The sequence below is a fragment of the Mus caroli genome, chromosome 15 (assembly GCF_900094665.2).
Source record: "Mus caroli chromosome 15, CAROLI_EIJ_v1.1, whole genome shotgun sequence".
Lineage (NCBI taxonomy): Eukaryota > Metazoa > Chordata > Mammalia > Rodentia > Muridae > Mus > Mus caroli.
In genome coordinates, this window is record NC_034584.1 from 70,287,694 (window position 1) to 70,312,495 (window position 24,802).

Sequence of the window (24,802 nt, forward strand, 5' to 3'; positions counted from 1 at the left end):
GAGGCAGAGTTTCTGTATAGCCTGTGGCTGTCCTGGAACTCACTCTGTATAACAGCCTGGCCTGAAAGACCTCAGAGATCTACCTGCCTCTGCCTCCCAAATACTGGGATTAAAGGCATGCGCCCCCACAGCCCCACTAGAGCAGGGTATATTTTTGAAGCAGGAAGGATGGGTTGCTTGTCTTGCCATGGCCTGTAATGAAGGGTCAAGGCACTGAGAGTCCAGGGTGGACAACTGGGGAGGCCTGGAGCTAAATGGGAAGCTCTGTTACCCCAGGAGCCACCCCATGCTCACATCGAGTATCCAGCCAAGACACCACTTCTGATGCCAACCCATGTAATTCCACTTCTTGAATATGGCAGGGTAATTTGTCCACTCCTTGTCTTGCATGTCCCCTCTATCCAGTGCCCCTCACAGCTCCCCAGACCTTAGGAGAGCCTTTCAGTGGAGTTAACACTTGATCTCCTAAGAGTCCATATTACTGTGTGGCTATTTCCTCTTGGCTTGATGCAGTCAGTGGCCTCTTGAAACAGATTTGAGTGGCTGTGGTGACCTATAGAAGCCCTTGGCCAGCCAGTGGGTGCGGGTAGTGCCTCTGACTCTCTTGCCTACCTGTAGGACCCCTTTCCTCCTAGTGGGTTGCCTTATTCAGGCTTAATGTGATGCCATGTGCCTGGGCTAAGGCTAACTTGTTATGCAATGTTTGGATGTCCTTGGAAGCTCTTTTCTGAGGGGAACCAGAGGAGAGGGGTAGGCCTGAGAGAAAAGGGAAATTGTCGGGATAGCTTGAGGGAAGGGGAAAGAGGAGAAACTGCAGTCGGGATGTAATGTGTCACACAAGAAGAAAGAAGAAAAGATCTTGGCCAACAAACATGGCGATGAAGTGACCAGAAATATATATACAGCAGAAACCTAGGGCTACAGTAATGGGGCGATTTACATTCCCTTTTGGGGTGCAGAGGGCCCCGGTACCCTTAGGGGACTCTCCTTTGACATTATAGTCATCATGCCCTCTTACCCATCTGCACACTATGTTAGATTACATGAGAAAAGCGTTGGCAGGCTGGAGCGCCGTGGCAGCTCTGTAAGTAACCCCAGGCCCGCTCGCTTCCTCACCAAGCTTGACTGGCTCGGATGTGAGTGAAGGGACGCAGGTGGCAGGTGGCAGGACTCTAAACCCAGAGAGCTTGCCCAGGCCCACGTCCACTTGTATATTCTCAGAGGGATGGGCTTGTTTCATCTGGCCTTGGGGCTTGAGCTATTTTATTTTCTGTGTTAGAGAGCCAGTTTTCTGTTAGAGCCAAACAACAGTGAAAATGGTGGCTTTTCTCCCACTGCTGGGCTCCTTCCTGAGTGGTTGAAGGTGCTTGGTCTCTGTCGGGCTCTTTCTCTGTTTGGAGTGAACAGTCATGTATTGTACACACCCCACAGGGAGATGTGAAACAATGTTCCTTGTCACATGTCTCTCCTGCTTCGTCCCCACCTGCCATGGTGGGAACTCTCACTGATTCCAGGCCAGGCTGCCTCCTTATGGGCTTCAGCCATCACAGAGATTTGTCGTGGCACACTGAGTGTGAAGCTCTTCACGGGTACTCAAACTGCTCGCTTGTCTCCTGAGCCGGCAGTCAGCTCTCACCTGCCTTGGAAGAAGCTTGTCATCACCCCCCACCACCACCACCCAAATCCCTGTACCCCTCAGCGCTCACTGCCCACCCTCTATTCCTCTTCCAGCCATGGTCAGAATTAGTCGGCTTTTCTGCTTTTGTGTACTCGCCCGGTTAGGTGAATGGAATCATATACATGTGGTCTTTTTTTTTTTTTTTTTTTTGGCTTTTTCGAGACAGGGTTTCTCTGTATAGCCCTGACCTCACTTTGTAGACCAAGCTGGCCTCGAACTCAGAAATCTGCCTGCCTCTGCCTCTCAAGTGCTGGGATTAAAGGCGTGTGCCACCCCTCCCAGTTTTTTGTTTGTTTGTTTGTGGTCTTTTGTGTCTGATTTCTACTTCATGTGGTGAGCTCGGTTCACGAATGCTGGTGTTTCTTCCATGCTTCACATCTCACACTAGAATGAAAAAGTCCACCTATATGGGTGTGCCATGCTATGTCTATCCACTCACCAGCTGGTAGACAAAGACGGGTTGTTTCTGTCTTGAGCTACTGAGAATAGTTTTGATAGGGGCTGGAGAAATGGTTCAGTGGTTAAGAACGCTGTCTGCTAAGTTCAGAGGTCCTGAGTTCAATTCCCAGCAACCACATGGTGGCTCACAACCCTCTGTAATGGGATAGGTAAAAGAAAATTATTCCCAAGAACCTACATCCAATTGTATCTAAGCAACTGGTTAATAGATTAACAAAGTATAAGCAAGCAAGATATTTTTTTTTCTCAGTCAGTTTCTCTTACTGGTAGGCTGCAATTTGCTGTTACAAAGAAAGGGTCATTTATTTTATTATTTATCTTAAAAGCAATCTTATTAAAATCTCAAAAGAATCACAAATCTAAATTTATATATATATATATATATATATATATATATATATATATATATATAAAATAGTCATTCCTATTTTAAATCATCAGGGTGCACACCTACTCATTAACAATTTTTTTAATTACATCATACCAGGAAGCTAAGGGCAAAAATGGGTATGAGACATTAGTCACCACCTTGCTCACCAGCCCAGACCTAGCAAGAAAGGCAGGCCAGCTATTTCAGCTACTACTAGATAGGCTACCATTGTTCTTGTTCCTTGACTTCAAAAAATCCCTGGCTCAACTCTTTAGACTGTGCCTTTCTGAACTTTTTGAAATTGTTCCCCAAGATTTTCTACATCAAAGCCACTACCAAAAAAAAAAAAAAAAAAGACTCAAGTGTTGGGATTAAAGGAGTATGCCACCATATTGATCTTTATTTGATTTTATATGCATGGTGTGTGTGCATGTGGGGTGTGTGTGTGTGTGTGTGTGTGTGTGTGTGTGTGTTTGCATGATCCCATGGCATATATGTGGAGATCAGAGAACAATCTACAGAAATGAGTTCTCAGCTTCTATTATGTAGATTCCAGGAAGTGAACGCAGGTCCTCAGGTTTGGTGGCAAGCACCAGTACCTGATGGAGCATCTCACTGGCCTTTTTGTTGTTATCTGTTTTGTTGTTGTCCAACTGTAATCTGTTGCTGTTTTTACCATGTTGTCTTGGCTGACCTGCTATTCTTTATGTAGCTCAGGCTGGCCTTGAGTTCTTGTCAGTATTCCTACCTCAGTTTCCCTAATGCTGGGTTTATATGGAGAAGCCACCAGGCCAGCTTTATTCGTTTTTGGTTTTTGGGGAACTTTAAAAGTTAGTTTTTCTCTTTAATGTGGGGGAGCATATGTGTGTTGGATATGGAACCCAAAGTTTTGTGCACACTGGGCAAACACCCAACCAAATTACATCCTTTAAATTAAGTATCCTTCAGTACTTGAAGCATTTTGAGAACAGAGGATTTGAGTCTAAGGCAGGGCTTCCTCGGAGATAGTTTCTAATAATTTATTCTTCATTTCCAGTTTTTAAGTCAGGCTTTCTTGAAGACTGATATATCAGATAAATTGCTTCATGTGGTTAAACTCATCATTAGAGTCACCCTAAAAGTAATGGCAAAGGAGGAATTCCTGCATTGCAGAACTTCAAACGACCATGTTCGTGTCCATGTAGATTTTAAAAAAGGGTAGCACCAAGTGCCACCGTGATCAGTCCCTTACATCCAGAGGGAGCTGCAGCTTATCTTTGTAATGGACGGGTACCCCCACTTCGATATGCTCTCATTAAGAAAATTGAATTATGGACTTTATATGAGGGTTTAAAAGAAAGTTAATCAGGGGAAGTTTCTATGCTGGGTCGCCTGTGGAGCAGGGTAGAGCTGCTGTTAACCCCACACTGGCCATGGATGTGCAAGCTCTCGGAAGACTGTCCAGTGGCTCAACTGGAGGGCGGGATTCGCGGGGCCGAGGTGAAGGAACTGGGGATATAGTAGAGAAGCCAGAAAAACAAACAAACAAACAAACAAACAAAGCAGGTGTTGTTATTGTAATTAGAGTTGCGGTCAGGCTCAACCCAGACTAGAGGAGCTGGGCAAGGGACAGTCCTGTTCCACTGATGGACAGCTCCCTACCCAGCTCCGCCTAGGCCCGCCCACTGTGTTGCTCTCGCGTGGTCTGAGCTCTCGTCGGCCCGCAGGGGCCGACGGGAAGGGCGGCCGCACTAAAGGGGGCCGACATGGCGGCGGCGGCGGCTTCGCTTCGCCGGACGGTGCTGGGCCCGCGGGGCGTGGGGCTTCCAGGTGCAAGTGCTCCGGGCCTGCTGGGCGGCGCGCGGTCCCGGCAGCTTCCATTGCGGACACCGCAGGTGAGTCCTGGCGCGGGCCCCGTCCATCGCGCGCCCCTCAGCCCTGAAGGTCACGGCGGGGAGGCTCCGGGCGCGCGCCGGCATCAGTCTCCTGCGTTCCTCCTACGACTGGACGGGGTCCCCGCCGCCGGGCCGGCACACCCAGAAAGCCGGTCTGGGTGCCCACGCCTTGGAGTGGCAGGGCATTGTTGCTCTGAGCCCAGGGTCCGACTGTGATGGGGTTGGGACGGGAGATTGCAGCGAAGGGCTCGCCCGGAGCGACTGCCGAACCCGACCTGGCGGATACCCTGCAGTGACCCCAGCTTGACCTCAGCGGCCTGCAGGTGAACTTGGTCCACTGCAGTGCTCTGGGTCACTTAGGCTTGTCTCCTGGGTTAAGTTCCACGAACATTCTTCATTTGCCCTCCAGAGCCGAGCCGTGGCCGAGGGGTCGGCTGCAGTAAGGAATCCAGCAGGCAGTGGGCACGGTGTGTGCCTTGGGCGCTCTGCGTGCGGTGGTAGCCAGTGCGGGGTGGAGGTGGAGCGGAAGACATGGGCGTTCATTCAGATCCCCAGGTGGGCTGCTGGGGTCTTGGCAGGTGCTGAGCGGGGCTCTTGCAGGCAGTGTCCTTGTCCTCGAAGTCTGGCCCTTCTCGAGGCCGAAAGGTGATGCTGTCAGCGTTGGGCATGCTGGCCGCGGGGGGTGCAGGGCTAGCTGTGGCCCTTCATTCTGCCGTGAGTGCCAGTGACCTGGAGCTGCACCCCCCCAGCTACCCATGGTCTCACCGTGGCCTCCTTTCCTCCTTGGACCACACCAGGTGGGTGTGTTGCGGCGGGGCTGGGGGTGGAAGTTCCCGGGTGAATTCGAATCTTCAGTTCCTCTAATCCTTTCTCTCTTTAGCATTCGGAGGGGTTTCCAGGTATACAAGCAGGTGTGCTCTTCCTGCCACAGCATGGATTATGTGGCGTACCGCCACCTGGTGGGAGTGTGCTACACGGAGGAAGAAGCCAAGGCGCTGGCTGAGGAGGTGCGGAGGGTGGGGGGTGGGCACGAGAGAAGGTGGAGATACAGGGATTGTGGTTTCAACTGTGAGGGACTAAAAGGTTGTAATGGGGTTCTTGGTGTTAGGTGGAGGTCCAGGATGGCCCTAATGATGATGGGGAGATGTTCATGCGGCCAGGGAAGTTGTCTGACTATTTCCCAAAACCATACCCCAACCCTGAGGCTGCAAGAGCTGCTAACAATGGAGCTTTACCCCCTGACCTCAGCTACATCGTTCGAGCTAGGTACTTGGGCTGCCCAGAGTATGGGGCTAGAAAGGGAGGGAAGCCAGCTTCTGTTAGAGACTAAGCCCTGGGTCTGGTTCTAGGCATGGTGGTGAGGACTACGTATTTTCCCTGCTCACTGGCTACTGTGAGCCCCCCACTGGGGTATCATTGCGAGAAGGCCTCTATTTCAACCCTTACTTTCCTGGCCAGGCCATTGGCATGGCTCCTCCCATCTACACAGAAGTCTTGGAGTATGATGATGGTGAGTGTAATTTGCCATGGGTCCTCTCCTGCTCCTAGCATGCTTCCCTGATATTTCTGGGTCTGGAGGTCCATCTCCCTTCTCATCTGGAGGGCTTATTGACTGCATATTTAAAGAGGCTTTGGGGACAGCTTTCTTAGTCCTGTAAGGTTCCTATCCCTGTGAAGTCATGGATATGGCTAATCCCTGCCTCTGTACACTGAGGGTTACCCTGGATTGGCCCAAGCCCCCAAAGGTAGCCTCGCTATTTGTTCTTGTCCCAGGCACCCCAGCTACCATGTCACAAGTAGCTAAGGATGTCGCCACTTTCCTTCGCTGGGCATCAGAGCCAGAGCATGACCATCGAAAACGCATGGGGCTCAAGGTAAACGGTTGGGCAAGGGTCACAGTGGGCAGTTGGGGGGTCTTTCCTGTGTCTTTTCTGAGCTCTCTTTGTTCCCAGATGTTGTTGATGATGGGCCTGCTGCTGCCCCTGACCTATGCCATGAAGCGGCATAAGTGGTCAGTCCTGAAGAGTCGAAAGCTGGCTTATCGGCCACCCAAGTGACCCTGTTGAGTATCTGCTTGTCATCTTGCCAGAACAAGCTCTCAGCAGCCCAGGAACAGTCAGTCCATGGCCTTTTCAGGCCTGGCCCTTTTCATCAGATACAAGGGCCAGGAGACCAGACTCTTGCTTCTGATCTTCCTTCAGCCCTCAGTGTGGGAATAAATTAAGTTTCTCAAAATACACATTTTAGCTGGTCAATGACTAAAACATTTTTTCAATGGAACCCCGGAACCCATATTTCTCCACAATATTGTTTCCTGTGCCGCCCAGTATCTGGGAGTTATTGACATGCGCCAGAATGCAAAACCTGGCAGCACTGTTTGCATGGGAGAGATGGCTCAGTGGTTAAGAGCACTGGCTGCTTTTCCAGAGGACCCTGGGTTCAGTTCCCAGCACTTAACATGGTAGCTCAAAACCATCTGTCTCCAGTCTCGAGGGCTCTAACACCCTCTTTTGGCCTTCAAAGGCACTGCATGAATGTAATACAAAGGTGTCCATGTAGGCAAAGCACCCATGTATTTTGTTTTTGTTTTTTTAATCTCAAAAGGCAGCACCATTCAGCAGAGTGGGTATGCCTTGGGAGAGGTAGAAAGGGGCTGTAAAGAGTGAACAACTGCATCCATACTGAGGCAGTAGAAAACCTTTATCAAGTAGAAGACCTGGAAAAGCAGCACCAATGGGCAGGATGGGAAGTTCTCAGACGGTCAAGCAATTGGGAGTAGACAGAGGGTACCTGCATGTCTTTAGTTTTGGCTGGACAGATAAGAGGGTTGTGTTGGAGATGTATCTGTCAGGGAACAATACCTAGTAGTCTACAGTGCAGCTACATAGTACATGTAGGACAAATTGACAGTCACTAGATCCATGAAGCATCTCGGTGCCTAGGGCAGTGTGATAGCTAGTCAGGAGGATCACAAAGGCAGGAGACTCAAGACTCCCAGTGCTCAAACACCCTAAGTGGGGAAGGAAAAATACTCAATCCTACTGTTGGGATACTGGCTGAAGCAGCTAAAAATAATGGTGATTGCAATATAGGAGGGTTTGAGAAGGGCAACAATGGAGCCAGGGATAGTGGCAGGAACTCCTAGCAGGAGGCTAGAGGCCTGTAAAGTGGTCCCAGTATTATGTTCTATGACCACTGGGACTTGATTCTAAGTGCACTCTTCAGGAGTCTCCTGGTTGTGGTTTGGGGAATCCCACCAGCTACTGACAGAAACAAGGCAGAACCTTGTTTCCTTGCTCTCAGGGAGCTGGGCTAGTACAACTCCACATCCAAGAATAGAACACAGGCTGGCTCTTATGAAGCTTTAATTACTTGTGGCCCCTGTTGTTTAACACTGGCATCTCTGTCCCCAACAAGCAGCAGTCCCCTGCAAAGTTCAAGTGGTGGTTGGGCCTGTGACAGGAGGGCCATATTCTCTGTAACCTGAGGAAAAAGATCGGTTACTCCTGTTTATTCTACACTGTTTCCTCTCATCCCCACCCAGACTCTTGTACCTTTGGTGGCTTCTAGGTGGAAGCTGCAGCAAGGGGATCCCAAGCACAGGGCCTTTGGGTGCTACACATCTCACAGCCAGGGCGGTTTGAGGCATTGATGAAAGTGCAGGAAGGGCAAGACCAGCCAGGCTAGGAGGATGGGAAGACTGTTGATGCTTCTAGTTCTTCCAATGCCCACAGCTGCCCATATCTGGCCCACACCCAGACTGGTTATTTGCCCACCTGAGAGGGACTTGGGAGACTGGAACTGGACGGCTGGAGGTCATGAGGCAGCCCCAGTGACTGAGGAAGCAAGCCTAATTTCCTGTCCATCTTGGAGTTTTGAAGGCTTTGTCCTATAATAGAGAAGGCTCAGGGCCATCTCAAGACTACACCCCACCTTTCTTACCCAATTAAGTACTAACCTGAAACTTCTCTGGGGGCCGAGAGCAAGTAAAGAAAAGCAGGGTCTCCATCTTGAGAGACCCCATAGGAAGCAAGGCTTCGTTCAGGCATACACAGGCACCGCCCAATGACCCAGCGCTGCACAGCTGGTGGGAAACCGAACTCTGAGAACACCTAAGGTCAGAACATGAGGGCTAGGCAGCGTCACTCACCAGAATCCCTGCTGCACGTTTCCCGACGCCCATGCTCACCTGTTCCTGGAGGGCTGCGATGGAGCAATGTGGGTGGATCTTCAGTGAGACATGGGCAGACGATGAAGAGGACAAAACCGATGTGGCATCTTCAACTGTGACTTGTAGCCTAGGTCAGAATATAGATCAGGGTGTTGGACAGTTAACTTGGGAGGGTCAGGAAGGCAGAGTAAGCAAGACCAGGTCTTACCTTATGGGACCTGGTGGGAACCAGGCCTCCATGAGCTGGACATTGAGAGCCACATGATGCTGTGCCAGGACTGCTGCCACTTGGGCTGCTGCTTTCTCATCCCCACCTGCAATGGCCTGGGACAGGCGTGTAGCCAGCTCTTCTACAGGGAGAAAAGACAGCTATCACAACTAGACACTAGCCACAAACCCCCAACTTCTTCCAATTTGTCTTTACCTTTTTTGAAGTTTCCAGAACTTTGAGGAAGATCCACCTCAGGTTGGGTTGCTTTAGGTATTTGAGCCATAGACGAACATGGTGGAGAAATGGGGCACATTGCTGGGGCTGGGCTGCCACTGCCTAAGAGGGAAGATGTGGATTAGGCTAGTGGTATCCAATCTCAGGTTTTTAGGCCTTCTCTGCCTCATCCCACTATCCTTAGGCCATAATTCAGGCTAATCTTCCTCTCCCAGCCTCGGCCCTCAAAACAAAAACAACTCTCAGTTGGAGAGAGATGGGGCTTTTTTGTGTGTAGCATGGGTGTTCTGGAACTCACTGTAGATCAGGCTGGCCTCGAACTCAAAGATCCCTGCCTCATGAGTTGCCAGGAATTAAAAGCATGCACCACCACTGCCTGGCTTAAAGTGCTTTTCATACAGACATAGACCTGAGAGTTCAAATTCCCCAAACCATATAAATCCAAGCATGGAAGTATAGATCTGTAATCCCAGTGTTCATATGGTGAGTGAGTTGGGGGCAGAGGCAAGAGAATGAAACTCCGCAACAAGGTGGAAAGTGAGGATTGCTCTCTGACTTCTATATGTGCTATGTACATGTATGCCTCTATACAAATACATGCGCACCACAAATACAGACACACACTCGCATGTGCACACACACACACACAGGAAAAAAGAAAAAAAGTAGTCCCCAGTTGGATGGTACACATCTATAACACCAACACTCCGGGAGAACAGGTAAGAGGGTCACTGACAGTTCAAAACCAACTTGGGCTACACAGTGAATTTGAGATCAACCTGTAATTCACATTGAGACCTTGTCACAAAGAACAGTATTAAGGGTTGGGTACACACATCTGGCAAATGAATGACAAGAGAAAGTCTCTCTTTCAATGCTAAGGTACCCAGGTCTCTCTCATGTCAGGCTCAGGGCTTCCTCCGGTGTTTGTGGGCTTTCCTACCTCTTACCAGGGCACGGTCTACATCAACTTGTGGGTTTCAATGCTTTGGGGAGTCGAATGACCCTTTCACAGGGGTCACCTAAGACCACTGGAAAACATACTTACACATTACAATTCATAACAGTGGCAAAATTACAGTTATTAAAGTAGCAATGAAAATAAATGTATGGCTGGGGGCCATACTGTATTAAAAGGTTGAAGCATTAGAAGGTTGTGAACCGCTGGTCTGCATCCAAGGCCCTCTTCTCTCTATGCTTCTCCTGGTGACTTTGGGTGACCTCTCCAACTCCCAGTCTTTACCTCTCCAGAGTCCCAGCCATGTCCATGCTTTTCCAAGCAGGCACTGGGTATAAGCCTCATACTAAGTGGTTCTTCTAGCTCAGTCTTAATCACTAACTCTTCCATTTGAACAACCACAAGACCTATCAATTCCATCTCCTAAGATCCTCTGGCCTCCTTTAACCTTGTCTACACTGTGGAGTTTCTATCTTTAAGTCTCTGTTATTTTTCTGTTATTTTTCCACTGAATACAATCCCATTTTCCTTAAACTCTTAGTCCTGCAGCAATGCTTGCTCTTCCTTTTCTCACTTGTCTGGTACTGGGGTCAGCTCTTGAACCTCTTATTTCTCCACTTACTTCCTCTTGGGAGCCTTCCTAGGTGCCCAGCTTTTCCATCACTACCCCCAACCACGACCAGGTGGCCCGGACATATTCAAATAAGCATTTATTTCACAACACTGACCATTTTGTCCTTCTGCGGTGGCATCTCGCACCAGTGCTGCCCACTGCTGTGCTTCCTCGGGGTCGAGGAAGTGCACGCTCAAGGTTCCAGGACCTCCAGGGGGAGGCTGCAGCTCGTGTTGGTTAGGCCCACGGACGGTGTAACAAATAGCCTCCAAGGGCCATTCTAAACTGACCTGAACAGGGAAGAGTACTCGGTCGGTGGTTCCTCTTCGTTACCCACACGAATGTGAAAGGAAAAGGAACTAGGTAATCTTTACGGCTCTGAACTTTACTCGCCTGTTATCTTACCAATCCCTCACAAGATCTGTAAATTAGGTATCAGCATTATTCCCACTTTTACAGGCAAAGAAAAATAACTGCTTAAGGACTGTCGTCAAGGTAATCGAAATTAAGTTGATTCCAGAATCGGGCCACACTCACCGCCCCAGGCTCGGTGCCTAACAGTCCTAGCCGGAAGCGTCCAGGCCGATCAGGGTCGGCTTTCAATTGCAGCTTCCGCGGCTGCGCTTCGGCATCCTGTCCAGCGCCCAGGGGCCTGACCGCCGCGTGCACTGCCAGGAGCACCACAGGTGAGGCAGGGTCTGCAGCCACTGCCGCACCGCCGGCGGGCGGCGACATTTCTGGTCCGGCGGAGTCCTGACTCTCCGAGAGCGCTTCCGTGATAGAGAACTGTCGAGTACTTCCGCCGGCCAGAAACTCAGACTGTGAGCCTCGGTTCCGGATGCCCCAGAGCGTGGAGAACAAGAAGGACCCGGTGCTGCGCACTACCAGAGCCTGATGGCTCGCTAAGCGATAGGGATGGTTCCAGATCTCCAGACACGGTCCGGCCAAGCTAGTCACCTTTCAGCAGGACCCGGGACAGTGTCACAGACCGGTCACCGGTCACAAAAAGAAGGCAAGGATGAACTTTTCTCAAAGGTTTGAACGAACGACAGCTGCTGCCCGACATAAGACAATACCAGTTCCCGGGACGAACCAGGCACCAGTGCACACAAACATACACAAGCACAGTAGAGGCTCTTCGTAACCGTGGACCACTCTAGGAAGAGGGTTGGCTCCTGGGGGCGGGCCGGGTATGATTCTAACCAATCAACAGCAAGAGGGGAGGCGGGTTCGTAAGCGAGGGCGAGACAGACAAACTATGCAGCCAGTAGAAGTGGAAGGTGAGGCCGAGTGGCGGAGGAGTCCACCAATAAGGTTTCTCGTAGTCTGGCCCTGTGGTTAAAGTGGACCATTCAGAGGAGTGGGGTTGGGCCCGTCGGACGCTTGTTGTTGTCGGGTCGGGGGAGGCGGAGGTCGCTGTTTCGTTCTCTGGCTGGTACGATCTCGGCGGTCCGCGGCAGGTCGGTCGCGAAAGCGGGCGTTGCAGGGGGGCGAGGCTATGTCGTGGCTGCAGCCCGTATGGGCCGGCAGGGCCTGGAGTAACGGGACGTCGCCGCGAAGCTTCTTCCCCCGGATACAGTGCGGCCCGAGTGGAGGCCGCGGCGCCGCCCTCCAGTCCTGAGGAACCCGCGCTGCGCAAAGCCCGCGCCGCCGTCACCTCGGCACCGACACTAAGCAACCCGTCTAGCCTGGCTTGATCTTGCCCAATTCTGGCAGGTGGGTGTCCGCCTTGTGCGCCAAGCGGTCCGGGCTTGCGGGAACCACAGTCCCCGGCGGGCCTCGCGCTGCTGTAGTGCCTCATGGGACTTGTAGTTCTAATGCTGCTTGGGACCGGAGCGCCTCTCTTGGTGCACTGCCTCCTGGGGCTTGTAGTTTCCCGCTACGAATCTGTTGGTGCCTCTAGGCTTGCAGGGCAGCAATGCCAGGAGACCGCTGGCCTGAGCCAGCAGAGGTGGTGTGTCCGCCCATCCTACACACTTCGACGTACGAAGTACGAATTAGGCATACTTGCAAATAGAATTGAAGAATTCTTGGGTTTCTTCCTCTTGACAGGAAGCAGTGAAGTAACCCATAGAATCCGGGAGGAGCACCCATACAGGTGACCCTCAAGGCTTGAAACCCCAGATGCCCGGTTCCGAACCGGATAGCAGGTTCTTATTGAGGACCTTATAACAGTCTGAGGATGCCTGCAGAATGCCAATGGAGTAGGAATGTCGAGAGTGGGTGGGCCCCCCAGCCAGCCCCAGTATATGTAGTACTTGAGATTGAGCTAGAACCTGGACATGCCATGCTCAGGTGATAGGATCATTTCCCTGTCAGCCAGTGCTGAGTTCTCAGGGGCAGGTAAGGTGAGGAAGAAGAGCTCCATGGTGGACTCAAGGTTAGCTCGAGCTGCAAACAGTACTCTGCTAGTGGGTGGAAAGGCTGAAAGTGGAGCCCTTTGGAGCTAGGTAGCCATGCTGGCTTCCCACATTCCCAGGTAGTGCTGCCCTAGTCCCACTGGCACAAGAATCTCCCTTCCCAAAGGACATGAAGCTATTGGAGAACTCCAGCTTTGAGGCCATCAACTCACAGTTGACAGTGGAGACTGGAGATGCCCATATTATTGGCAGGTGAGGCTGGAGGCTCTGGGGATCAGTCTGTCAGAGATCACTATCGTGGTCCTCGGGATTAGCATGCTTCATGACTCTGCCTGTGTTCTTTAGGATTGAAAGCTACTCGTGTAAGATGGCGGGAGATGATAAACATATGTTCAAGCAGTTCTGCCAGGAGGGCCAGCCCCATGTGTTGGAGGCACTGTCCCCACCCCAAACTTCAGGCCTCAGTCCCAGCAGGTAAGCTGAAGTGGAGACTACCTTCTGGGGTATGTGGGACAGTGGGCAAGGCTGACATTTATCTCTGTTCAGACTGAGCAAGAGCCAGGGTGCTGAGGATGAGAGTCCTCTAAGCGACAAGTGCAGCCGCAAGACCCTCTTCTATCTGATTGCCACCCTCAATGAGTCCTTCCGGCCAGACTATGACTTCAGCACAGCCAGAAGTCATGAATTCAGCCGAGAGCCAAGCCTCCGCTGGGTAAGGATGGACAGAAGGGCCCCAAGCCATGCATGCGGTCCTTCTCATTGCCATCCCCACTTGGTGTAGGTTCTTGGGCTCTCCCTGCTGCCCTGGACCCTTGTCACCCCTGACTGTCACCTCCTGTAGGTGGTCAATGCAGTCAACTGCAGCCTGTTTTCAGCTGTTCGTGAAGACTTCAAGGCCCTGAAGCCACAGCTGTGGAATGCAGTGGATGAGGAGATCTGCTTAGCTGAGTGTGACATCTACAGGTGGGCTCACGTCTTTGCAGCTGGGCATGCACATGTGTATGGCAGTGGGGACCTCATCAACCCTCTGCTGTTTTCTCTTTTCAGCTATAACCCAGATCTAGACTCGGACCCCTTTGGGGAAGATGGAAGCCTCTGGTCATTCAACTATTTCTTTTACAATAAGAGACTGAAGCGAATCGTCTTCTTTAGCTGCCGCTCCATCAGGTTGGTACTTTGCCACCTCACCTTCTCCAGTTCCCTCTTCAACTCAGATCATTCCTTAAGTGGGTCCACTCTCCCTGGGGCAGCCTGGAAAAGGAGATTCTAAGTCTGCTGTCTCTCTCCCACCCAGTGGCTCCACCTACACACCCTCAGAGGCAGGCAATGCACTGGACTTGGAACTGGGGGCAGAGGAGGCTGATGAAGAGAGTGGAGGTGGAGGCGGTGAGGGCAGGGCAGAGGAGACCAGCACCATGGAGGAAGACAGGTGTGGTGGTGGCTGTGGCCATGGCGCTATCCTTGGGAGCCTGGAATGGGTGGGACAGATCAGGGTTCCTTCTGTCTGGTCTGGGTGCTATCTCCTAAAGGCCTACTGTGCGCCAACTTCTGCCTAGGGTCCCAGTGATCTGTATGTGATGAGAAGAAGCAGAGGTCTCAGCTTCATCCAGCTCTGACCAGTCCCTGGACCTGTCTACCTGAGGCGCTCCAGAGCTTCCCCAGATGCTGGCTATGCCTTGGCACTGACACCGTCCTGGCGCTGTCCAAGGCTATCCCTGCGTAGCCCTTTGGTTTCAGCCTGTGGATGTCCACTCACCCCTGCAGGCTCCTACTGCCCATGCTGTGGCTGGATTAAACAGCACGGGGTCTGATAGAAAACGGGACTGCTCTGCACCAACAGCCTGTCACAGACAGGACAGCTGGACCACAGAGTTTATTTTTGTATTTCTTATTGGGCCTGTACACTCCAGCTCTAAGGGCCAGTAGTTTGAAGCCCTATAAGTGGTGCCCAGTGTTCATGGGGTCTGGTCTTTGACCGGCTTCTGGTGCCCACTTTTGTCTCCCACTTTACCAGGTGGGCCACATGCACTGAGTGTCACTTTGCTGCAGCTCATTTGTTTCCAATAAAAGTTTCTGTGACTTAGATGGAACTTGGGAGTTTGTGGGGGCGGGGCCTGCGTCGTGGGGCGGGGCCTGCGTCGTGGGGCGGGGCTGGTAGCTTTGGTATCTTAGCAACAGCTGCTGGCTGCTTTTCCGTTACTTAGTCTCAGAGCTGTTACTATCTCTCAGCTCTGGGACTGTCTGTGGTAGACATGGAGGACAGGCTAATAGAAACAGGCAACCACTATTCATCCGAGGGTGACCACTTAGCTCTGGATGTAGATGTTTATGATCATGACATCTACGATATCCCAGATCCTGGGGTGCTCATAGAAAAAAATGGTGAGGGCACCTAGCATTATTCGGGCACCCCTCTAGAAGACAGATGTTCCTCAGGCTTTACTCAGTCCTCAAGGTGTAACTCCCCTGGGCAGTCCTTGACCCAGCATGACCGTCAGAGGAGGGCTCCTTGTTGCTTGGGGCACAAGGCCGTGGTGACAGTGCATCTTCTACTGGTTTACAGAACTGGGTCTGTTGGGGGGACCACAGGTCCCGCATCTCTTTACCAATAGTCAGAGATGGCAGAATATGTCACTGCGTCGCCGTGCCAGACTGCTGTGGCTACACCTACGTGCATACCTCCACGACATTGTAGAAAAGGTGTGGTTCTCTGTGAGGTTTCTCCTTGGGCTCTTTCCTAGAGATACTGGGCCCTGATTCTACTGGTCCTTTCGAGTTTCCCTGGCAGAAGAGCTCATGCCTCCACTGCTCACACGTACATCTGTCTACTCTGGCCTGCAGGAGAAGAGAGCAGAGCTGCGGGTCGCTCGCATGACACATGGGCTGGAGCCACTGCGTCACCTCGAGGTGGAAGCTGGACTGTGCTCAGTAGCGCAGGATCCAGTGGGTGAACGCTTCATGGTACTCGATGGGGAAGGTTACCTGCATCAGCATACGAAGGATGGCTGGGAGCAGGCAAAGCTGAAGCCTCCTGTCATACTTAACGGGCTTGTGACTGTGCCTGGCCCTCTGGGAGAGATAGGCCGCTTTGTTGGCTGGGGTCCAGCTGGACTAAGCATATTAGGGCCAGACTTGCACCTGCTCTGGCTAAGCAAGCCACGGGTGAACAAGTCACTGGACCAGGAACCTTTTTGCTGTTTACCAGTGCCCAGCCTGAGTCTGTTGATTGTGGCCCAGATGGGTGGCAGCCTGGAGCTCTGGAAGTTCCGTTCAGGTGGTCGCTGTCTGGTACCCTGTGGTTCACCTTTGCGACCACCACCGGGCTTGTCTGGCTCGTTCAAGTGCCTGGCCCTAGGGCTGGAACCTGACCACTGCAGTTGGCATTGCTTTGCTGCCTATGGCTCGGCGGTGCTCACCTTTGATCTGGACGACTGGGCTCTCATAAATGTTAGCCAGGATCTGCATAAAACGTGAGGGGATTCGAGACAGGTGGATGGGAGGCAGATCCCCTAAGGAGAGCCAATTATTGCAGGGGCTATAGGACCCACAGACGGGCTGAGCTGAGTCCACTGCCCCCCCACCTCCCTCCCCACCCCCATTCCCCACCTCTAGCATCATCTCAGACCTGGATTACTGTGAGGAGATGGACGCCATGGTTACAGCTTCCCGGGATAGTACTGTGAAAGTGTGGGAGGCTGACTGGCAGATCCGGATGGTGTTTGTAGGACACACAGGTGTGTCAGGCTGGCAGCTTTTGCAGCCCTTCTCTTTCTCATCCTAAGCTTGCCCCTCTCCAGTGTTGGCTACATCCCAGGAATCCCTCCTTAAGCTATGATGCACCAAAATGACCTTCCCCTCTCCTGCAGGTCCAGTGACAGCTATGACAGTGCTCCCAAATAGCACGCTGGCAGTGTCTGCTTCACAGGACGGGACAATTCGCACATGGGACCTGCGGGCCGCAGCTCAGGTAGGAGAGGTAACTCTGGGTTGCTGGACCGAAGACGTAATCTCTGAGAAAGTGAGCCATTTGCTGGCTCCTGCAAGTCCTGGCTGGCCGGTGCTCTCTCTCTGCTCAAAAAGCATAGAGCTATGGCGTGTGCGTACCCTCTATTCACCATTAGCACAGCTATCCGCACCAGTGCTCCATATACAGGTGGCGCCAGTGCTACCAGCGCCAACTGATCCATCTCTGCCTGCTCGCCTTGTATGCGCCTGCGCAGATGGATCGGTCCACCTGGTGTCCGCTACTACAGGACGAACTGTGAGTTCACTGCTGTTGGAACCGGAGGACTGTGCAGCTGGGGTGGCTTATTGTTTGTCTCGAGAAGCATTGTGGGTGCTAACACGCTCAGGGCACCTAGTGCGCGCCAATGCCGCACGCTGCCCGATGGTGGTGGTACACCGCCTGCGTCCACCTCCACCCCCAGCGCCGCAGCCCTGCTGCCTGCACCTCTACAGCCATCTTACAGATCCTCGAAGTGCATTCGCTTGCTGGGAGATTGTGCGCCATAATCAGGGTGACATGCTCCGCAGTGCCATTGCCTGGGCCTGGAAAAATAAGAATAGGTGAGTACTACCTCCATCTGAGGCTAGTTAAGGCCAACTGTGGCTGACTTAGGGACAGAGCATTGGCCAACAGGCTCCATCACTTCCCACAGGTTTCTTCCGGTGATGGGGCACTCAGATGGCACACTGTCTGTGTTGGATTGGCGCACATCAGTAACAGTCTTTCACACAGAAGCACACAGTCCAGGACCAGTGACTGCTATTGGGTCCACCTGGAGCAGCATTGTGACTTCAGGTTAGTACCTTCTCTCCCTTAAAGATGGCCTGGGGGGTAGGGGTGGGGGCTCCTGCACGCACTATCCTGAAGTCCCAGCCCTGGCTCCTGCCACCCAAAGGTGGAGACCTGACAGTAAAGATGTGGCGTGTATTCCCATACGCTGAGGAATGCCTGAGTCTGCTACAGACCTTTTCCTGTTGCCACCCGGTGGTGATGCTCTGTGTCCTGGGGAAGCGCATCACTGCAGGCTTTGAGGATCCAGAGAGTGCCACCTATGGCCTGGTGCAGTTTGGCCTGGGTGACAAAATGCGTTGTGACCACCGGCCGCAGGATGACCCTATGGACCATATCACTGGTGAGCATGGAACAGAGCCAAGGAGAAGCCCGTGCCCTCACCCTCAACTGCTTCCTAATCTTAGTCTGCCCCTAGGTCTGTGCTGCTGCCCCACCCTTAAGATATTTGCCTGCTCCAGCCTGGATTGCACCATCCGAATATGGACCAGGGAGAACCACCTGCTGCGGTGGGCTGGGGCCGTATGTTGTGGGGGCAGCTAGTGGCTAGAGGGCACCCAGCAGGGCTCTTCTAACCTCTGCTTCCCTGTCCCTGCCCCAGATTCCTACTGTTTGAAACAGTGGCTAGATCTTAGGTACTCTTGCAGGCTCCTGCAGCTTGATGGTCCCCCTCAGGCCCTAGCCTTCGCCAGCAACAATGGAGACCTGGTCTTCTCACTAGGCTCCCGCCTCCACCTGGTGTCCTATTTGACCTATTTACCTACATCTTATCTAGTTAAGGTATATAGTGAGGTCAAGGTAGGGAAGGTGGGACTGGCTGCTGCGTCCTGGAAACAAAGCTCTATCTGCTTCTTCAGAAATTGTGTCTGAAGACCCCTGATATGATCAGTGACCCACCACTGCCACTCACCAGCAAGAAGCCACTGACTTCCAGCCAGTTGCAGAGGCTTGCCAATCTACGCGGAGCAGCGAGCCTCAGGTCTCTGGCAGGTCTACTTGGCTGCAGTGGCAGCCTGGGTCAGGGTTTGCATAGATAGCTAAAGGCCTCTTGGGAGTGTGTGAGTTCTCTACACTCCCGAGTCCCTCTTGGGTCTATGCGGTGTTACCACATCTCAATCCCGGAATCTTTTCTCCTGGCTACGTCTCGCTCCAGCTTCTGACCACCTATCCCAGAGTCTTGCCTTTGTTTGTTCCTATCTACAGTGTGGCCTTGCCCTTCGGCTATTACAAGAGATCAGAACCTCAGCAGCCAGTGTTGAAAAAGGTAATTTAGGTCCTGACCCTTTGCCAGTCCATTGCCCACCCATGCCCCATGCCCAGTCTCAGGCCACAGCCTCTCAGACTCTGGCCTGGGACCCTAATAGTTTCTTGGGGAGCACATGGCAAGTCTTCAAATAAGCATAGGCTGACCACCGATCTCCACCTCAGGACTTGGAGACTATCATAGCCCGGGATCAAGACCTTCAAGAACTGATACAAGGACTGGTGGCCCCAGCAACTCGGCCCCCACTAACCTTGAAGCAGCGCCACAAAGCCTTCGACAATTACTTACATCTGATCTATGGGTCTGAACTGATGGTAGGTATGAAATCAGGCCCAGGCTCTGCCAGGACCTTCACCTTGTCTGACATAAGCCTCCTGTTCTTTCCTGTACCAGGGCATAAAGCCTGAAAGGGGGTCCCAGCAGTGGGGCACTTCAGCCCCTTCCACAGAGAAGGAGTCATTGGACCAGGAGAGCCAGCCTGGACCTGTCATGATTGTTGGGCAGGCTGCATTTAGCAATGATGTTCAGCCAGTGTCCCCACTCTCATTCCCCCAATCCCCGGGAGCTCCAGGAAAGCGCTTTGCCCGCCCTCCCCGAGTCTCCTTGCCCATTCCACCTACCTACCGGAGGGTGCATAGCCAGGCATCCCAGGTAAGGTCCCCTTCACTTCCAATATCTACCCATGCCTGGACATTGTGTTCCCTGGTCCAACACCTTCTAACTCCTTGTGTACCCTAGCTTCTAGCACGTTCCTCCCTGAGCTGTGAGCTGGGCCTCGGATTGGACCTACAGGTGCAGTGGGATCAGTTTGCAGTCAAGGCCACAGACCTGGACACATCAATCGACTACATGAAGAATAGGGTGAGGGCCCCTATTCTAGGGCAGTTCCAGGGGCTTTGGTGGTCGTGTTTTATTCTTACTTCCTGTCCCTCCACAGGTTCCACTGTTGCTGCAAAGAAAGCCCTCAGAGCCTCTCTCAAAGCTCATGGGCTTCTTTCCTGCTACCATAAAGCCCTACAGGGTGAGACCTTACCCCTCCATCCTTCCAGAGGTGGTGTCTTCCGGGGGTTACTCTTTGCATATCCCATCTCCCATCTCCGTTTACTGTAAAGCCATTGTGTTCCACTCTGACCCAAGGGCCAAGCCTACCTGAAAGCAGTGTTCCCTGAACATTTTTATCTGGAAGACCAGAGTCCCTGTGCTTCAGGAGAGCAAAGTTCAGTGGGGCCAGTTGTTCAAGATCTTCCCATACTTGGTCATACTGGCCACCCTGGCAGGCCCTAGCCCTGTGCTTTGCACACTAGGGTCCTCCTCAGTTGTCTTGTTAGCCCTTCCAGCCCATTGACCTCTCTCCAAGTTATTTCTTCCTCTCCTGCCCCCCTCGACCAGATTAAGATCCCTGGAGAGAATGGGTTCGTGCAGTCAGTGCTCACCAGGGACCAGCTACTTCTTCATTTAGAGTTCCTATCCCGCAAGACTACCCTCTTCCTAGTTTCCCAAGCTAAACTGTCTATTTGCATGTTGAAAACAGAGGCTACCAGTCCAGTCTGGCTTCTGGGGGCCCATGGTTCTGAAGACGCTCCCTGGTAATGTCTATACCAGTGTACTGTTTGGTGATTTCGGACTCTCAGCCCAATCTGTTGCCTCTACATCTAGCTACGTTCTCGGCCCATCAAGTTTCCCGGCTGTGTACCCAACTCTGCGGTACTGCGGCAAATGTGGTTGCAAGCAGAGGTCAGCAGTCTTGGCTCCCTAGCAGAGCTTTCTAGCCAGAGCAGAACCAAGGCAAGAAATGGAGTTTGGGGGTTCTGTGGGAGGGCCCTGTTATCCCCACAGCCTGCCACATGTTTCTTCATGTCCCTCTGCAGGCAGAAAGTGAAGATGAGCAGTGGTCAAGGCACCGAAAGCATTCTTCTCTCAGGTGGCGAAATAAACTATTCGGTTTGCTCCGACTGACAAGGAGGAAAGGCGCAGAGGAAGAAGAGGAGGAGAGAAGGGAAGAGGAAGTGTTTGAGAGAGACTTGATCCCCTCTTCCCGAACTTCGGAGACAGAGCAAGAACACTGGGGACCAGACACAGATGTAGGTACTCTAGGTCCTCATGGGTAGGGTGAGATTGGTGCTCAGAGATGGGTCTGAAGCATCAATCATTTCCCCCTAGAGCGCCACAGATTTGATCTCAAAACTTTGCAATGAAGCCTCTAAGACTAAGAGCTACTCTCGTCCCCTCCAATTTGGACGCTCATTCTTGGAAGAACGCTATGGGCATTTGCCAAAGTTCCTGCATTATTTTGTGGTCCAGAACTGGTTCAAAAAACTGTTCCCTATCTTTACCCTGGAGGTTAGGAGACTCTGGGAAGCTGAGAAGCCTAACTTGGGGGTCTGGGGGTGGGAGGGGTGGGTAGAGGAGAGAAGGCAAGGGCTAATTTGCATGTAGAGTGGAGTTGGATGGTGTGATCAAATCTTCCTGCAGGCCTATCCAGAGATGGGCACAATAGAGGGCTTGGCTTCCATGTTTTTGGACTTCCTGTTAAAAGCTTCCTGGGCGGACAGAGTGAACATTCTAAACGCCCTGCTGAGGTTGTTGCCTGACATCACGGGTAACCTCCGAATCCGGCTGCAGGCCAAACTCTTGTACTTGCTCAACCAGGATGATCCGCCCAAGCTCCAGGTGAGCCCCTCCCCACCCCCAGGGCACCTTCTCCTATCCCAACGTAATCCCAGAACCCACCAGGGTCCGTCCCCTGCTCCTGAGCGCAGGACCAGACACAGAAGGAGTTTGTGATGATGGCACTGCAGCTGCTCCTGGCCTGCAGCCTGGATGTCCTGGAAGTGGTGTTGGAAATTATCTCTTACTACCTGTATTCTCCAGTCAGCTGCAGGTGAGTTCAACTCCCACTAGGTGCCCCCCCAACCCCACCCCCAGGCTAGTTTGGGAGGACTTGAATTAAACCTCTTCCTGTCCCAGGCAGGAGCTCAAGAAGCTGCTGGAGGGGATGGGGCTCCACGACCCAGAAGGTGTGCTGTTCAAGGAAATTATGACCTGGGTTGAGGACTTGAAAGTTGAATCCAAGGCCAATATACGCACCCAGTGTCAACAGAAGCTTGAAGACATTTATCTCCAGGTCTGGTGGGCCAAGGGCTGGCGGTTCCTATTGCCTTCTTCAGAAAACCATGAGTGGTGCCCGCGGGAATCCCCCACCCCCAAGTTTTCGAAAGCAGAATGTTCCTTCCTTCCTTCCTTCCTTCCTTCCTTCCTTCCTTCCTTCCTTCCTTCCTTCCTTCCTCCCTCCCTTCCTTCCTTCCTTCCTTCCTTCCTTCCGTTTTGTTTTTTCAAGACAGGATTTCTCTGTATAGCCCTGGCTGCCCTGGAACTAACTTCTGTAGACCAGGCTGGCCTCAAACTCAGAAATCTGCCTGCCTCTGCCTCCCAAGCACGGGATTAAAGGTCTGAGCCACCATTGCCCGGCTTTTTTCTTTTCTTTTTTTGTTTTGGGTTTTTTGTTTGTTTGTTTGTTTGTTTGTTTTTTCGAGACAGGGGTTTTTTTGGTTTTGGTTTTGGTTTTGGTTTTGGTTTTTCTAAACAGGGTTTCTCTGTGTAGTCCTGGCTGTCCTGGAACTCACTTTGTAGACCAGGGTTGGTCTAATTATATGTAAGTAAAGCTGTCTTTAGCCACACAAAAAGAGAGCATCAGATCTCATTATGGATGGTTGTGAGCCACCATGTGGTTGCTAGGATTTGAACTCATGACGTTTGGAAGAGCAGTCTGTGCTCTTAACCACTGAGCCATCTCACCAACCCAGCAAAACACTTCTTGAGAGCTCCCTCCCTACTCAGCAGAAGGCTGTACTTGAGTTGGGCTTGAGGGCTGGGTGAAGTACCCTCTCTCTGGAGCTGAGACTCTAATAGAGGGACGTTTCAGAGGTACGGGTGCAAGAGTCCTTACTCTATGGGTCACTCCCCTCTAGGCGGATACCTTGGAGCAGTCCACAGTCAGTATATTTGTGGAGCCTTCCAGGCAGGTCTCACAAACCTCCCTCATTTCTGGGGGAAGCTTGCCTGCCATGAGCACCTCTTGGACATTCTCACGAACATCAGAAATGTCACCCGTGCCTTCACCCGTGGAGCCTATAGAGTCTATGGAGCAGGTGACGTCTATGGTATCCATCCCAGAACTCCAGATGGCAAGCTCACATGCACAAATTCGTATCCAGAAAACCAAAAAGGTACTTGCCGATATGCTGCAGACCTTCGGTCTGGAGGACTCCGAGTATCCATTTAAGTCTGATGAGAGAAGAGAGTCACCACTGGCGCAGACATTATGGGCACGCTCTCAGATAGTAGATCTGTTTCATATGGATATGCTTAATCTCTTCTGTGAGAAGCGGCGGGCACAGCAACAGAGATCATTGATGGGAGAGGAGGAGGAGGAGGAGGGGAAGGAGGAAGAGGAAGAGGAAGAAGAGGAGGAAGAGGAGCATTTACCTGTCTCACTCCTACGACGACGCCACCAGCTAAGGCCCAATGCTGTGCTGCGGCCACATCGGGAACGCTGGTGCGCATGACAGCGGGTCTGTGGGGCTGACCCTGCATGGGTTGCACCGAAGGAAGGTCTGAAGTAAATCCTCTCCCTTCTTCAGGCTCTATCCAATCCTCCGTCTTCAGGAGGCCAAGGCACAAGACTTTGGTGTGTTTCTCAGGAGTAAGTAAACGAAGGCGTAAGAGCTGGACCCTAATGCTGCCCTGTCTCCCCCATCCCCACCCCCACCCCCCAACCTCAGCCTATACTTTGTTTGCCTGGCTTCCCACATCCAGGTCACAAGATGCAGAGCAAGGAGCTGACGGCTGATGGTTCTCTCCGAGTGCTGAAGCTGCCACTTCCAAGAGTGGACTTGCAGCCCTTCCCCCCAGGCTGGCCCGCACCCCCACGGGCACTGCCCCCGCTCCTCCTTCAGCCTTCACTTCAACGCTACTTTCTGCTCCAAGATACATACCCCGATGCCTTCAGTTGACCTGGGGGACAGATAGCCAAGGCTCCATGGCCAAAACCTAGTCCTACCCCCTTGGCAAATCACAATACCATACTTTGTCTAATTTAAGAAATATATAAACACATATATATTTATTTACTTATTGTGTATCTATATATGTTCATTTGTGTGCAAGTACATGTGTGGGCATGCTTGTGGAGGCCAAAAATTGATGTCAAAGTGTTTATTGTTCTGCACCCTATTTTTATTAGTCTTTGGTTTTATAAAACATCTCTCTACATAGTCATTGCTGGGGCTCTCTATGTAGACCAGGCTAGTCTCTAACTCACAGGGATCCACTTGCCCCTGCCTCCTAGGAGCTGGGATTAAAGACACGTGCCACCGCCCCAGGGCCTATTTTGATGCTTCAGTTGTTGGAGTGTTTTCCTTTATGTATGTACAAAGTGGGTCTCAGCAGAATATTCTCTGCAGTTGGTATACCAATGATTGAAACAGGCGGCATTTGAGGAAAAAGAGCCAGGAAGGACTTACGCTTCCCTCTTTCCTTCATTCTCCAGGTCTGTAGGTGAAAGCTGTTTCTTTTGTTTGTTTTGTTGCTTTTGTTTTGGTTTGCAGTCTGCGGGTTTTTTGTTTTGTTTATTTGGGGTGGTTTTTTTTTTTTTTTTTTTTTTTTTTTTTTAGTTCTTGTCTTTCCTGTTCTTGCTTTGTTGACTAGGTTTTCCTGTCATAATAGGTCATCCGTCCTGATTACTTTTGTTTTGTTTTGTTGGGTTTTTTTTGTTTTTGTCAATTTGATACAAGCTAGAGTAATCTGAGAAGAGGGA

The 24,802-nt window shown here is 51.9% G+C and overlaps 4 protein-coding genes across 8 annotated transcripts; 3 read left to right on the forward strand and 1 right to left on the reverse strand.

The window, feature by feature from the left end:
- Positions 1 to 4,215: 4,215 nt before the first annotated feature.
- On the forward strand, positions 4,216 to 6,620 carry LOC110310287 (cytochrome c1, heme protein, mitochondrial). The gene is made up of 7 exons (XM_021183102.2): positions 4,216 to 4,381; positions 4,982 to 5,178; positions 5,262 to 5,388; positions 5,490 to 5,647; positions 5,731 to 5,891; positions 6,155 to 6,255; positions 6,334 to 6,620. The coding sequence occupies exons 1-7, from the start codon at positions 4,253 to 4,255 to the stop codon at positions 6,436 to 6,438; spliced, it is 978 nt and encodes a 325-aa protein (XP_021038761.1). The 5' UTR covers positions 4,216 to 4,252; the 3' UTR covers positions 6,439 to 6,620.
- A 1,109-nt stretch (positions 6,621 to 7,729) lies between these two features.
- Sharpin (SHANK associated RH domain interactor) lies at positions 7,730 to 11,730 on the reverse strand. Its single transcript, XM_021183451.2, has 9 exons — positions 11,106 to 11,730; positions 10,684 to 10,858; positions 8,977 to 9,099; positions 8,761 to 8,902; positions 8,571 to 8,679; positions 8,340 to 8,493; positions 8,158 to 8,270; positions 7,936 to 8,064; positions 7,730 to 7,864 (listed from the first exon to the last, which is right to left on the reverse strand). The coding sequence occupies exons 1-8, from the start codon at positions 11,301 to 11,303 to the stop codon at positions 7,948 to 7,950; spliced, it is 1,131 nt and encodes a 376-aa protein (XP_021039110.1). The 5' UTR covers positions 11,304 to 11,730; the 3' UTR covers positions 7,730 to 7,864; positions 7,936 to 7,947.
- A 188-nt stretch (positions 11,731 to 11,918) lies between these two features.
- On the forward strand, positions 11,919 to 15,013 carry Maf1 (MAF1 homolog, negative regulator of RNA polymerase III). Of its 2 annotated transcripts, none has more exons than XM_029469842.1 (8): positions 11,919 to 12,284; positions 13,048 to 13,180; positions 13,274 to 13,402; positions 13,475 to 13,640; positions 13,770 to 13,891; positions 13,976 to 14,095; positions 14,223 to 14,357; positions 14,485 to 15,013. In XM_029469842.1, exons 2-8 carry the CDS (start codon positions 13,098 to 13,100, stop codon positions 14,504 to 14,506), a joined length of 777 nt encoding a protein of 258 aa, XP_029325702.1. In that variant the 5' UTR covers positions 11,919 to 12,284; positions 13,048 to 13,097; the 3' UTR covers positions 14,507 to 15,013. The 2 variants fall into 2 exon arrangements, with proteins under 2 accessions (XP_029325702.1, XP_021039113.1); XM_021183454.2 differs by having other exon boundaries at positions 13,095 to 13,180.
- Positions 15,014 to 15,114: 101 nt separating this feature from the next.
- On the forward strand, positions 15,115 to 24,096 carry Wdr97 (WD repeat domain 97). Of its 4 annotated transcripts, XM_021184280.2 has the most exons (24): positions 15,115 to 15,310; positions 15,492 to 15,628; positions 15,770 to 16,398; positions 16,541 to 16,662; positions 16,795 to 17,494; positions 17,587 to 17,729; positions 17,830 to 18,066; positions 18,142 to 18,232; positions 18,371 to 18,503; positions 18,581 to 18,702; positions 18,927 to 18,987; positions 19,152 to 19,301; positions 19,381 to 19,638; positions 19,726 to 19,848; positions 19,925 to 20,008; positions 20,644 to 20,772; positions 20,856 to 21,068; positions 21,148 to 21,327; positions 21,460 to 21,657; positions 21,747 to 21,868; positions 21,955 to 22,111; positions 22,956 to 23,542; positions 23,628 to 23,689; positions 23,803 to 24,096. In XM_021184280.2, the coding sequence occupies exons 1-24, from the start codon at positions 15,181 to 15,183 to the stop codon at positions 23,997 to 23,999; spliced, it is 4,965 nt and encodes a 1,654-aa protein (XP_021039939.1). In that variant the 5' UTR covers positions 15,115 to 15,180; the 3' UTR covers positions 24,000 to 24,096. The 4 variants fall into 4 exon arrangements, with proteins under 4 accessions (XP_021039939.1, XP_029326042.1, XP_029326043.1 ...); XM_029470182.1 differs by having other exon boundaries at positions 17,830 to 18,232; XM_029470183.1 differs by having other exon boundaries at positions 17,830 to 18,232; positions 23,769 to 23,925.
- The last annotated feature ends 706 nt before the right edge of the window (positions 24,097 to 24,802 follow it).

Coding starts and splice junctions, on each gene's coding strand:
- Sharpin (XM_021183451.2), bottom strand. CDS start 11,303: ATGTCGCCGCCCGCCGGCGGTGCGGCAGTGGCTGCAGACCCTGCCTCA. Junction 8,494..8,570: donor TCGCAGCCCTCCAGGAACAG/GTGAGCATGGGC, acceptor TTCTGACCTTAG/GTGTTCTCAGAGTTCGGTTT. Junction 8,065..8,157: donor GTCTCCCAAGTCCCTCTCAG/GTGGGCAAATAA, acceptor CCATCCTCCTAG/CCTGGCTGGTCTTGCCCTTC.
- Wdr97 (XM_029470182.1), top strand. CDS start 15,181: ATGGAGGACAGGCTAATAGAAACAGGCAACCACTATTCATCCGAGGGT. Junction 18,703..18,926: donor CGCGGAGCAGCGAGCCTCAG/GTCTCTGGCAGG, acceptor TCCTATCTACAG/TGTGGCCTTGCCCTTCGGCT. Junction 21,658..21,746: donor ATGATCCGCCCAAGCTCCAG/GTGAGCCCCTCC, acceptor TCCTGAGCGCAG/GACCAGACACAGAAGGAGTT.
- Maf1 (XM_029469842.1), top strand. CDS start 13,098: ATGAAGCTATTGGAGAACTCCAGCTTTGAGGCCATCAACTCACAGTTG. Junction 13,181..13,273: donor GATGCCCATATTATTGGCAG/GTGAGGCTGGAG, acceptor TGTGTTCTTTAG/GATTGAAAGCTACTCGTGTA. Junction 13,403..13,474: donor TCAGGCCTCAGTCCCAGCAG/GTAAGCTGAAGT, acceptor ATCTCTGTTCAG/ACTGAGCAAGAGCCAGGGTG.
- LOC110310287 (XM_021183102.2), top strand. CDS start 4,253: ATGGCGGCGGCGGCGGCTTCGCTTCGCCGGACGGTGCTGGGCCCGCGG. Junction 5,648..5,730: donor AGCTACATCGTTCGAGCTAG/GTACTTGGGCTG, acceptor GTCTGGTTCTAG/GCATGGTGGTGAGGACTACG. Junction 6,256..6,333: donor GAAAACGCATGGGGCTCAAG/GTAAACGGTTGG, acceptor CTTTGTTCCCAG/ATGTTGTTGATGATGGGCCT.